The sequence below is a fragment of the Stegodyphus dumicola genome, chromosome 2 (genome assembly GCF_044657685.1).
Source record: "Stegodyphus dumicola isolate Sdum_Otavi_A_Nest chromosome 2, ASM4465768v1".
In the NCBI taxonomy this organism is placed as follows: Eukaryota; Metazoa; Arthropoda; class Arachnida; order Araneae; family Eresidae; genus Stegodyphus; species Stegodyphus dumicola.
The window spans coordinates 152,967,852-152,980,818 of NC_140769.1; the positions used below are offsets into that span (position 1 = coordinate 152,967,852).

The window sequence follows — 12,967 nt, forward strand, 5'->3', positions numbered from 1 at the left end:
GACTCTCATTTTAAGAACCTTCAAAATAAATGGTTAATTAAAAAAAAAAAATATTAACTATACGCAAGTCTTAAAATGAGGTATTCGCAAAAGTGCAGATTAAACGAGCCCTTACTCGATAAATCAGTTACTAGAAAAACTGAGTTTATCGAAAGATGAAGCAGATTACTGATTCTTGTATTCACACGGTTCTTGTTTTCTACCAACCATTTATGACTGTTCCTTTTTTTAATTGTATTTTTGAATTTGAGACTTTTATATATACCCAGAAATAGAATCTTCTTGCAAGTTTTGTTTGAATCATTATGATCTAATACTAGAGACCATTTTCCTAGGTAACATGTTCCTCAAATCTCGCAATTATGATTTCGGAATCGTTAATTTCCTTCTTTAATTCTGTTGTTCACCAGTTGCACAAAACTGGTGTACCTATCTGTGTTTTTATGTGATGTATCTGGCAAAGAGTATGTACGTCTCACTGAAGATTCGTGCATCTGGCAATGTTATTAGTCCGTCACATATCTGTGAAGTGCGTGCATATTGTTCAAGATGCCTGGTGGATCTAAGTTCCAATATGATGAAAGTGGTGGCACCTTTTTCTATTTTTTACTGTCATTTGAAGCATTAGTTGTCATCCCTTGCACATATTATTTCTATCCTAGATCTAGTAAGTTTATATTCATCATTATTATGGCTTTTAACGGTGAAAGAGCGACGTGTGAGGTATATGCTAATATGCCGACGTGTAATTTTTGGAATTTTGTTCGTAATTTCGATATGTTTACTATGATTAAGTGGATGGTTTATTTTAAGTTTGTTGCTTCTGTTGACTACATCGGTTTAAAAAGAAAAACAAAGTGGGTAAATACAATGCCACCTCAGATTTGCAGTCGATGTGTCATAATCATGAGATGCTATTCACTAGAAACGTACACAATATTTTAAGAGCTTAAATTGAAATTTCATTAAAAATATATCAAGTGATGTAGCATGTTATAAAATTACTTGAACCTATCAGAGAATTCTTAATAATTCTGTTAGTAATTCGTATAGCATATGACGCTGAAATTAGATAGTAACATTTTAACTAGTAACTCTATCATGTTCGGCTGAATTCCAAAGAATAGGGCCATTTTTACCTCAAATTAGCAAAAGAATCGCCAACCATTATTTATTTTATTATTTTTTTAACACCGAAGCAGTATCCGTAATGAGCTTTAAAACATTAATTGGAAATTTAAAAATGCTTTTTAAACTGCTAAAAATATGTATTTTATGCAGTTTAAAAGAAACTGATGTAACAAGTGGTCAAGAAATATTCTTCCTCATATTTTTTCATTTGAGGATAAATTTATGAATCTGTTACTGATGTCATTAAGTTGGGAGCGATTTGTAGGGATCAAATTCACTTATAACCAACTTTTTTTAGTTTCTCTCATATTTTTTGTGCAGAATTTTCTAGTCCTTCAGTATTTTATTCGTATTTGGAACTTAAGTTAATCTGTATTTAAAGCATTGAAGCTTGGTGCAGATTAACCTGCAAGGATATTTAAATCTATGAAACTCCAGGGGGATCCCAAACATTTGAAATGAACACTTCAAGTCTTTAAATCTGTTTTTATAAGGAAATGTGTTAAATATATAAATATACTTAAAGGAATTATTGAAAATTTTAGTAGTAATTTATTTTCTGAAAGTGTGAGATGTTTTAAAATATTGTTATAATTAAATAATTAAGTGTAACTGCTAAAGATTTAATAGTTTTATCTGTATGATCTGATCTGATATGACAATATGGAGCTGTCATGTTAAAACTGCAGTGTCTTATTTATTTTACAGAAGAACAACAAAAAGTTAAGTCCCATTCTGATTGCCACTGTGAGAATTGCATCATAAAAAATAGCAGATTACGTTCTAAAGAACCATTACGAAAAGCTAAGGAGAGATTTATGTATGTATTTTTTTCTTTTTGGTGATGAAAATGTACAAGTAATTATATTCAGTAATTATACATCAACCACTTCCACTTTGAAATTATGATATTTATTTTGCTGCATGAAATCAATGTTGAAATGTATATGTGCATGATACTTTCAACATGGTCATTGTGACTAGTGTACAACGTGGTGCTTTGCTAATTGAGTCATGATAAACATGCTTGCTAGTGAATTCAGGCAAATTTTTTCTTTCAATGATCATGGCTTGAAGAAATTTTTGGTTGATCTTTGGAGGATGGTAACTTGGCGATTTTTGGCGAAAATTTGGCGACCAACTCCGCTACAGCAACCTTCTATTTTTTTTTCACTGCCATTTTGTCTTCACAAAGTAAAGACATGTTTCTTTTTATTTACTCAACACCTTTTCCAACAATCTGCTAGACGAATTACACTTATGCTAGAAATTTTATGGAGCAAAGCTGCTTAATCATGACAAATATTAACTGCAAAATTGGGAAAAAGGGCAGAATCGCAAACTCTTTGCCGCGTTTTTCAGAATAGCACATACACAGTAACCATGTACACGTCGACCTATTTTTACTTAAAAAAAAATATCCCAGAATTGCACAAAAATGGCATTGCGCACACTCTTGACTTTATCCATCCAAAATGCTAGAAACATATAATTCACAAAATAACTATCATTTAATTAAAATATAATTAAATTAAAAACACTACTTAAAATATAAATAAACACATACATTAAATTAATAAAAATTAGCTTCAAATCTTAATTACTTTAAACTAATTCATTGCTAATAACAATTTTCCAATAATACCATATTAGTTTATTTCCTTACATTTAGAACAGTGCATAAAAATAATATCCTCAAATGATTAAAAATACTAACTTACCTAATCTTCTTCAGAATCTTGAGTGCATAGCGGATAAACGTTTTTTATGGATTCAATAAAATCACTGAATGATTTTTCTGGTAATTTTTCCGCCATACTGCCAAAATAAAAAGCAAAATTCTCCTATCATAATACTTCCGAATAGCACTTTTTATAGCACCCCACGTGCCCTCAATCGTATTCATATGTCCATTTTCACCAGATTTCTTGCACCGCCATTCAAACTTATCAGTAATATCCTTCCTCGAATTCACTTTACATAGGGCCATGAGATCCAAAAATTAATGAACAGTTTCACACAACACACAATGAAGCTAAATACCAAATGCTAAATGCAATAAAAATTTCAAATTCACTTTACATAGGGCCATGGGATCCAAAAATTAAGAAACACTCTTTCACACAACACACAATGAACCTAAATACAAAATGCTATAAAGAACTGCAGATATTTTTCCAAATTTCCCCCCTTTTCCGATTAAACAACTGTAATTTGTCCATAAATGTCGCATGACATATCTCATGATCTCTCATTTCTCTCACTCAAAATAATGCGTAATTGGAACTCGGTACTTCTCATATTATTGCCAAAGTCCTAGGTAGTAACCTTTATCGCCTACCAAAATGTCGCCAAACTGCCTGTTACTACATTCCAAAGATTAGCCAAATTTTTTTTAAAATGTTATTTTTTAAGAAAACCGATTTGTAACGCGAGTCTTCTATGTAGTGTGGCCGTGAATGTACTGAACAGACTGTGCTAAGTCAACAAAAGTGAATGTAAAGGAAGTGATACTGATATCAATTGTGATGGTGCTGAAAAGGGCAAAAACTAGAAGCAATTCAGAAAACAGAGTTGCAATGAATTTCAGTGGTTAAAATGAAAATGGCATCGAACATTGCAGAGTTTGCGTAAAGTATCTGGAAAAAGCTGATAAATATTCACTGATTGTGCAAGGTTTCAGCAGGTCATTCAAATTATCAGGTTTTAAGCCAAAGTATCTCACCACCACAAATATCATCTGTGCAAGCAATTCGTGTTTAATGTTTAATCATATTTTGTTAAACGATTTTTGCCATTTGAAAGAAAGAGACTTGCTTTAGAACAATGTGTTGTGAATTTTGTAAAAAATATCATTAATAATACGTCTGCCCTTATCTGCTTGAGGTGTCAGAAATAGAATTACCATGTTACCATTATTAGAACCATTATTTACTTACAGTTCTGTTGCAAAAAGTCTGCTACAGAATGTCACCAAATCATATGTATGGCTTTAAGTACTAATGTTGTATCATATGACACTGTGAAGGTTTGGTAATAAAAGTTAAAAAACTAGGATTATGACATTAGGGAAGCAGAGTGCGCTGACTGGTCTGCTGATGTTGACAAGGCCTGCCTACGAGAACTTGTGGAAGAAGATCAGTATTCAACCACTTGAGAGCTTGCTAAGGAGTTAGACGTTAGTTCCATTTCTATTAGTTGCATTATACATTGAATAAATTTGACATAAAAGTTCAGTTGCTGGTACAAGTTCAATCGTATGAGCTTGCTCAAGCAGATAACCTTATCTGCTGGCCTTAGTGCAGGCCTTAATACGTCTGCCCCACTAATCTGCCCAACTTTCAATGTAAGAACAAAACTCTGGACTGAATCGTCTCTTGTCATGAAAAATGGATTTACATTAACAACATAGGCCGAAAAGGGGGTTATTCTACACCCGGTGAGCCTGTTGACAGCATCACAGAGTACAGTTTGACTAGATCATGCTTTATATTTGGCGCAATTGCTGTGGTATTATCCACAAAGTGTATCTAGAAAAAGGTGAAACCTTCAACAGTAAGGTATAGAGCAAGATGCTAGTCTATGTTGACTTGGCTATCAAGGAAAAATGTCGAACCGAGTTCTGGCACAAAGAAGTAATGTTCCATCGAGATAATTGAAGACCTCATGTGTCTGCATTCATCGGCTGGACTCTGTACGGATGCGGATGAGATCTTTTGCCACACCCACCATGTAGCCCTGATTTCGCTTCTTCAGAATTCTACATTTTTTCACATCTGCAGCTATATCTTGCTGGTGTAATCTTCTATTTTGCACACATCGAATGAAGTTGATCTGTTTTAGACTTGAGGCCACAAAGGCTTTGAAAAACTACCCAAACATTGGCAGAAAACGATAGATTATTTAGCTGGTGATTACTATCTGCACTAAGGGTACTGCTTTCATGTTTGGCTAATCTTTGGAATATGGTAACAAGCAGTTTGGCGACATTTTGGTAAGGCGATAAAGGTTACTAGCTAGGACTTTAGCAGTGCACATGGATAAAGTCAAGAGTGTGCGCAATGCCATTTTTGTGCAATTCTAGGATGTTTTTTTAAGTGAAAATAGGTCGACGTGTACATGGATACCGTGTATGTGCAATTCTTAAAAATGCGGCAAGCAGTTTGCGATTCTGCACTTTCTCCCAATTTCGCACCTAATCTTCGTCATGATTAAGCACTTTTATTCAATAAAATTTCTAGCATAAGCGTAATTCGGCTAGCAGATTGTTGGAAAAAAATGTTGAGTAAAAAAAATACATGCCTTTACTTCGTGAAAACAAAATGATGTCCAAACAAAAACTAGCAGGTTGCTGTAGAAGGGTTGGTCGCCAAAATACGCCAAGTTACCATAATCTAAAGATTAACCTCATGTTTTTTTTTCTAACTTTATTAAGAATGTTTTTTGGCAGAAAACTTTCGTTACAACGATAAAAAACTTCCAAGTTACACAGTTCATCACAAATGCACAAAGATTTCTTTTTGAAAGATACAGCTGTAGAAAGCTCTAAAGTCTGCACCATTAGCAGCGTGTCAAAAAGAAAAATGGGTACTTAGCACAACCGTCTTGGCTCAATTTGGATATTTTTATATGAGAAAACGAATGATGCCTTATAAATGTAAAAAATTATATTTAATATACACACGTATTTTATATTTTAATTTTTTAATTATGTATATATACTGAATGTATATACTATATATATGCTGATAATATGTATGTATACTGAGAATCAATAAGTTTGCTTTATAAGCAAATTTTTGTTCTCTTATTCTCGCAGTAAATTCACAACGATCAATTTATAAATGAATTAAAAGCAATTGCTTCCGTTAAGCGAGTTTGTGGCAAGATACCATATTCCTGCAGGGATTTTGGAGCAGTTTCTTTGACCAAAGGCAATAACATAAAACTGAGTTTAAGACAAAAAAATGCCACAATTTTCGTATAAATGCTCTTTTCTGATATTGTCTGATATATCTTTGTCTGATATTGTAGTTACTTACAGACATAGCAATAATATGCTTCACGTCTGTCGGGGGTTTTGGACTATTTAACTTTTAACAGATCAAGTAAATTCTTAGTTATATTGTAGCACACGGGACCGCAACCGTGAAGTTTAGTCGTAACGCAAGTGGTTAAAGCGAGTTATTGCCTTTCATTAATACTCACTGGGGTCACAAGATAAAATATAAAACTGTAAAAATTCAAGTAAAACTTATTCTTCGCATCTAATGAGACATAAAATAATACAAAACAACTTATCACCTCTGGTACTTTAATGGCTTATTGAAGTCTTAAAGTATATTAACTGGGTTACAACTCCTGGAACTCTATACAAAAACCTAAGACACTAACTGCATCAAATAGAGCCTGACTAACTTTCAGCACTTGCCGACCGTGCCTACATCAGGCCTTTCAGATTTGTTCTAATCAGCATGTCTTTCTAGACAAGCAGTAGCAGTGACAACATTTAGTCTTTTGTTATGAATCATGCTGATTATGATCTTACTTCTCATTTTAACCTATGCCGTTTGACATAAAATCTACCTGCTATTTACTAAACCTCTAGACTGACCAAGTATGTGACAAAATGAGACATGCAAAAAAATCAACATAAAAAGCTAACTGTTAGGAAAACATAAATGTCGCTTATTTTCTTTCAAATATGTCTAACTATTTTAAGTGTAAAATATTTAATGCTACTTGATAAATTGCATAAAGTTTATTTTATTCTCAAACTTATTAATAATTATGTTAATTAATTCATATTTAGTAATAATGCATACTACTTAGGGATCTATTTTATTTTTAGGATGGTATTACGAAAGTGAAATTCAGGCATAGATAATATTTTTAATTGAAATTATTCAGTTCCTATTTGCTCACAGGTCTTTAATTTTTTTCATTAATGGTCCTTAAAAGTACTTAATTTCCGTGTGCAGAAATGTGTACGAACCCTGTATAAACCTTAATATATAATAATCAGTACTGATATGAGAGGTTTGTTTTACAATGTACTTGCTAACTTTTGCATTAGAAGATGGATGCAAAGAGGGGACAATGAGCTCGGATAGGGCCGCTGTATTAGGGTGCAGTTTGTCTGGGTGTGAGAACTTTTTGTTACTGATTTATTGAGAAATCTGAAAAGCAAATGTATTTTGAAAAGGTTAAAATTTTGTCGTGCAGATCTAGGAACAGTGAAAAGCATCTCGTCTCACTCCTCTTTTTAATGAATACCTGAAACTACCTAATACCACATTGGGATGTAAGAAAAGAAAAATTGTCTTTCATGTTTAGGAAACTTTTCTTTTTTCAGTCTTAATACCAAATTTTGGATTTTCAGACATTACATTTATGTCAGGCAGCCCATTAAAGTTTTGAAACAAGCAAGACGTTAACATCAGCGAAATTACTGTCTGCAGTGTGTAATTGTGCAGTTGATCACCAGTCGTGTCATATAATGGGTACATTGTTGAGTTTACCAGACCCGTATGATGGAGGTAATTTTGCAACCTTGGCCAGTTCTGAGACGAAAATTTTCTGCATCCACAGCTGTGGGAAGGTTATGAGGAACAGAATTTTTTCAAAAGGAAGCACAGGACTTCTTCGTAGTTAATTCTTCAAAGAGGTTTTGCAGATATAGATTGATATTGGGTTTAACTACCGTAATGATACAAAAATCAACAAGCATGTGTTGAGTCAGAAATAATCTTGTTTAATCCATAATCCAGGTTATTTCTAAAAATGCCATAATGGCTGGGGATCTGTTGTAAAGTAAGTCTACCAGTGGTGAAATAATTGGGATCACTGAACACTTGTAATTTGATTTGGCTTCAAACTCGGCAAACAGGCTGGCTGCACGGTTTTTTTTTCATGGTTTCTTCATGTGTAATATGAATAGGAGTTAGTTTTCCATGTAAAGTTGCCCATGAAGGCATGTTTCGCCATCAGAAAACACTTGTATGCTTTCCTGTATTCAGATAATCTAAGTATTCTAAAATAATGCATTGTCTGCATTCTGAAAGAGTTGAGAACAATCTTTGCAGTCAGATTTTTTACCACCATGGGACGCAAAAGAAAGTTCATAATGGTGGTCTGGGAATTGTTAAAGAAAGCTTTTGATTCTATTTTCTTGCCGATTTCTGTAAAAGCTAGAGAAACAGCAGACACTGCCATCTAAGTTATAGGAGAATTAACCAACAACTTGACCAAGATTGAAATATTTTGAATATAATCAGCTTGGGCAATTGTAATTGAGATACGGTTCTTAAAGCCCTTAATTTCAATCAGAATTTGCAGACAGCCCTTTATTTTACTCAGGTGACATTTCCATCCTTTTTCTGTGTTTGTTATTCTTAATGTGAATTAACATTTCGAATGAAAGTAGAGTTCAGCCTACAAGGCTGACTGTAGTCATTGCAGATTGACATTGTAAATAATGAGAAATAATCAGCCACCCTAGAACAAAAGTTTTGGTATGTCTGATGATGGTTCACCTAGTCTTACAGAATAGGTATTATCAACAATAATACTGTTTGTCATTATTGTAAAATTGCTCTTCAACCTTACAACCATTCTTCGATCTACTATGACAAAAATGTAACCTTTAGAAAGTCTTGAATGTTATGAAGGTCATGCTTAAACTTACTGTTATTAAGTAATTCAGAAATTCTTTAAAGATATGAACATAAGACTTGAATATAATCAAGGGGAAGAATATTCTTAAAAAAAAAAAAAAAAAAAAAAAAAAAAAAAAGTATTAGAACAGCCTGTTGCATGCATATGGGTTCGTATTGTTTGGAATGCATACAGAACTAATAATAGCATGATAAATTTATTTTTCTGAAACACTCTGCAGTTCTGGAACTTTGCACAAAAGTACTGGTATAGGTGTTCTTAGTATGACAGCACAATTAGTAATTACCATCTCAAACTACTAAGGATGTTAAACACAGCACACTGCAAATTTTAATCTTTTTTTTTCTTCCTTCAAAATGCAAGAAAGAAATGCAGCAATAACAGTTAATTTATGCTCTTGTTCATAAAAACTTGGCTTATGAGGATTATATCAGAAGAAAGCACTAATGTTGAGTGTTTTGTTGCATCATGATTATCTATAACTAGAAAGCCCAGCAGTCATACAAAATGACCTCTGTTCTGGATATTATAAATTGTAATTAAAATGATTTGTGCGAAGGTGTCTGCTAATTCAAACTGAATTGTCCAGGGTAAGTGGCAAGGATGCCTCTTTGCTTACTGCCCCACAGGATTTCCCTCTTCTACTTGCTTAATTGCTTAGAGTGCAATGAAGGAAACCACTGGCAGTACATTTCTTAAGAGCCACCGCTAGCTCAATAAATAAAGGTGATTTAAATAATAAAATGTTAATTCGCATGTCAAAGATCTCTTTGTACACAACATTTCTTGTGTAGATCTTTTCATCATTTTTAAGCTTGCCTTGCAGAGGACCATCCATTATTTTTAATTTTACGCCCGTTCTTTCACGAACTTTTGAACAGGCAACATAAAGATGACCGTTTCCAAATGCAGGCTCAGGTAAGAAAAGGCCAACACGCTTAAGCGTTTGGCCCTGAGACTTATGGATGGTCATAGCAAAGGCAAGTTTTATGGGAAATTTTCTATGCCTCAATTGAAATGGCAACCCTGTGCCATGGCAACTTCACCCCATTGGCTAGTATAGTTATGCAAGCAACCAATAAACTATCGGCGACAAACAGACACTTAAGCCGCATATAATAAAGATATTTATATATTTCATTTTATTTGTTTTTTCATTGTTGCTGGTTTTTGCCGGTTGCATACTTCCAAATTCTATTAGGTATAGATGTTAAATTTATTTTTTAAATGTTAAATGCATGTGCTCTTGTATTTTAAATTTTTCTGGCTTAGCTTTCTCATAATATTCGTCACACGCTGCACTGCATGGGAAATAAAACAATTTACAGTTACGCAAGCAACCAATAAACTATCGGCGACAAACACTTAAGTCGCTTATATATAGAGAAATGCACACTAAATTGTGGCGCTTGGTGATAGTTTCACGGTCAGCGGGATAATACATAAGTACCAAAAATTTCACTAAATCACTTAAGCACTGTACTGTTCTGTAACTTTCTGCCATCTCTCCAACAGCTGTAAAATTCTTTTTTTTTAAATCATTAGTTTTTTTAACTGTATAATATGGATTTTCAGTGATAGCTTTGTTTAATAAGTCTTTATTTATGGAGAGTGGTCATCAAGAGCAGGCATCATCTTCCAGGCTGAAATTTTCATGCTTAAACTTCTGAAACCATCTTTGAACTGTGTCTTTGAAGCAGTACTTAATCCATGTACAGTACAAATTTTAACATGCAGTTTGTCTAGCATTTTTTACTTTTTAAAATAAAAGCATATTATAATGTAAATGAACTTTTGAGATCTCCATCATTAGCTCTGAAAAAAAGTACTGTCACAATACATATTAGAATTATGCGCAGAAGAGACTATGTTTAAATCTCAATCAATCCTTATCAGCAGTAACAAGTAATTAAAAATCATGCATTACAATCTTAAAAATCACAGAATTTTTTGGATAATTATGTTATGCAAGCTTCCTATATTAAATGCAATGAATTATTTCACTTCATTATTCAGGCACTAGTTAATTGATAATTAATAGTTTCACAAAAGCTGTAGCTTCCGGAAGTGTTGATGGACAAAAATAATGTTTAAAAAATGATAAATATGATGGTGAGAATGAGGAAGGAGAATGTTCACTAGATGAATGAAAATTTATCCAAAATTTATTTCTCTTGAAGGTTTTTTTTTATTTTTTATTTATTTATTTTTTTTTTATGATGATAAGAATTATTATATGTAGCACTGCAAACTATTGAGCAAGAGAAGCAAGAATGTGTAGTGCTTCTTCTAAATGTAGCAGTAAGCCTTCCTTCTACACTTCAAACCGATGTTGTTTTGCCAGTTGACAGAGTTTCCAAAGAGCTAACAGCTATTTTGTAGGGTTATTAATAGTCGCAAAGTACTGACTTTTCTTTCTGTTTATGAGCTGCTGTCTTGAATTTTCTTTATAGTGATAGGTATCAAACTTTTGACATGGTGAAACATTAAAAGACTTAATGTACATATGCATTTATATGGTTTATATATCTATTACGTTTTGATATATTATAAAAGTTGTAGTTTTATTAATTATCTGTACTCTCATTTTTCACTTTAATAAAATATATTATTGACTTCCTTAAGTAAGTAGCTATCTAAATGTTATGGTGTACTATTCTAATTGGTATAATTGATATCACTTTTTATGTTTATTATTTATTCCTTAATATAGAAAATTTCTTCTACTAATTGGTTGGACATCCCTTTTTCTCACTGCTTATAAAGTGGCTCATTTACAGCATGATTATGTTGCTTATGATCCATTCGAAATACTTCAAATTGATCCTGTAAGTATAATATATATTTGTTTCTTTTTGGGGAGGGGGATCTCGAATGGGAAATTTTCTTAACGAAAAATTATTTTTCTATGTAAGGGTGCTTCAATGGCTGAAATAAAAAAGGCCTACAGACGTCTAAGTTTACTATATCATCCTGATAAAGCTGAAGGTGATGAAAGAAAGTTCATGAGGATAGCTAAAGCATATGCAGCGTAAGATCTTTTCTTAATTTTTTATTTTAATATATTCATTATAGACTTATGAGTTAAGTGATGATAATATTAAGATATTCATTTCTAAATCTTAATTGCAGCTTGACTGATGAAGAAGCTCGAAAAAATTTTGAGATTTATGGCAATCCAGATGGGCCTGGAGGTAAATTCTCTGTTGTGAAATTTGTTTTGTTTCTTAAGCCATAATAATTGCTTTCACGAGTAAATTTTATTCAAGCTTAAGTTTGGGATGTGCTCATTTTTGTTCTTTTGATGAATATCATTACATAAATATTTATTTTGCATTCAAAATTTTAATATGTAAATTGTAAAGAAGATGGAACTTAACTAGTTTTGAAATAGTAATTGTTTTTCTTAAGGCAGGGTTTCTTAAACTTTTTTCAGTCACCATCCCTTTTTATCACTGAGATTTTTTCACGACCCCATAATATATAGAAAAATTTTGTGGGATCCCTCCCCCTATAAATATTGAGCACGAGCGTGAGTGAAACTGTCAATTTTTTCACTTGTACTGTTATATACTATTGCAGCTTTAGGTCATTAACTTTAATTTCTAATTTTAAGACGTAGAGCAATGTGAAAATTTTAAATAAGTAACAGCCGAAATGACAGTGACAAAGCAAGGAAAATGAACGTTTATGTTATAAAAAGAATACGTCGAAACTTTTTTTTTTTGTCTGTATTGTCTTTATCTATTTTCAGATACATTGTGTAAAAATATTTGGTAATTGTAAAATTATTATAATGAGTTAAAGAAATATCAAAACTGTTAAAATTTTGGTCACTTGCTGTACCCACAGTTAAAGAAACCATGTCTTAAGGGATATAAATTTTTATGGACAGGATGCATGCCAGAGGAGCATCAACATAATATGGAAGGAAATATCCATAATTAACTTCAAATCAGAGGGAAGTTAGAAAAAACACAGGAAAAGAGGAATAACCCATATTATAATTAACAAATAAAAAAATCTGAATTAACAATTTTTCTCTTATTTTCAAGCAATTTAATCTAAAAGAGGATTTCATTTGTTAGGTAAACTAAATCAGTATTCAAAATAAAAGCACAACTCTGGATATAAAAATGAACAAATTGAGTTATAAAAT

The 12,967-nt window shown here is 32.4% G+C and overlaps 1 protein-coding gene across 2 annotated transcripts in view; it reads left to right on the forward strand.

Moving 5' to 3' along the window:
- Window positions 1-505: 505 nt before the first annotated feature.
- Window positions 506-12,967, forward strand: part of Sec63 (translocation protein Sec63) — a 55,085-nt gene continuing 42,623 nt past the window's right edge. For both annotated transcript variants that reach the window (XM_085811290.1, XM_035364458.2), the window contains exons 1-5: window positions 506-667; window positions 1,840-1,951; window positions 11,522-11,636; window positions 11,724-11,839; window positions 11,941-12,002. In XM_085811290.1, the coding sequence (XP_085667416.1) occupies window positions 550-667; window positions 1,840-1,951; window positions 11,522-11,636; window positions 11,724-11,839; window positions 11,941-12,002 (523 nt within the window). In that variant the 5' untranslated portion in view covers window positions 506-549. The remainder of the gene's footprint in view (window positions 668-1,839; window positions 1,952-11,521; window positions 11,637-11,723; window positions 11,840-11,940; window positions 12,003-12,967) is intronic.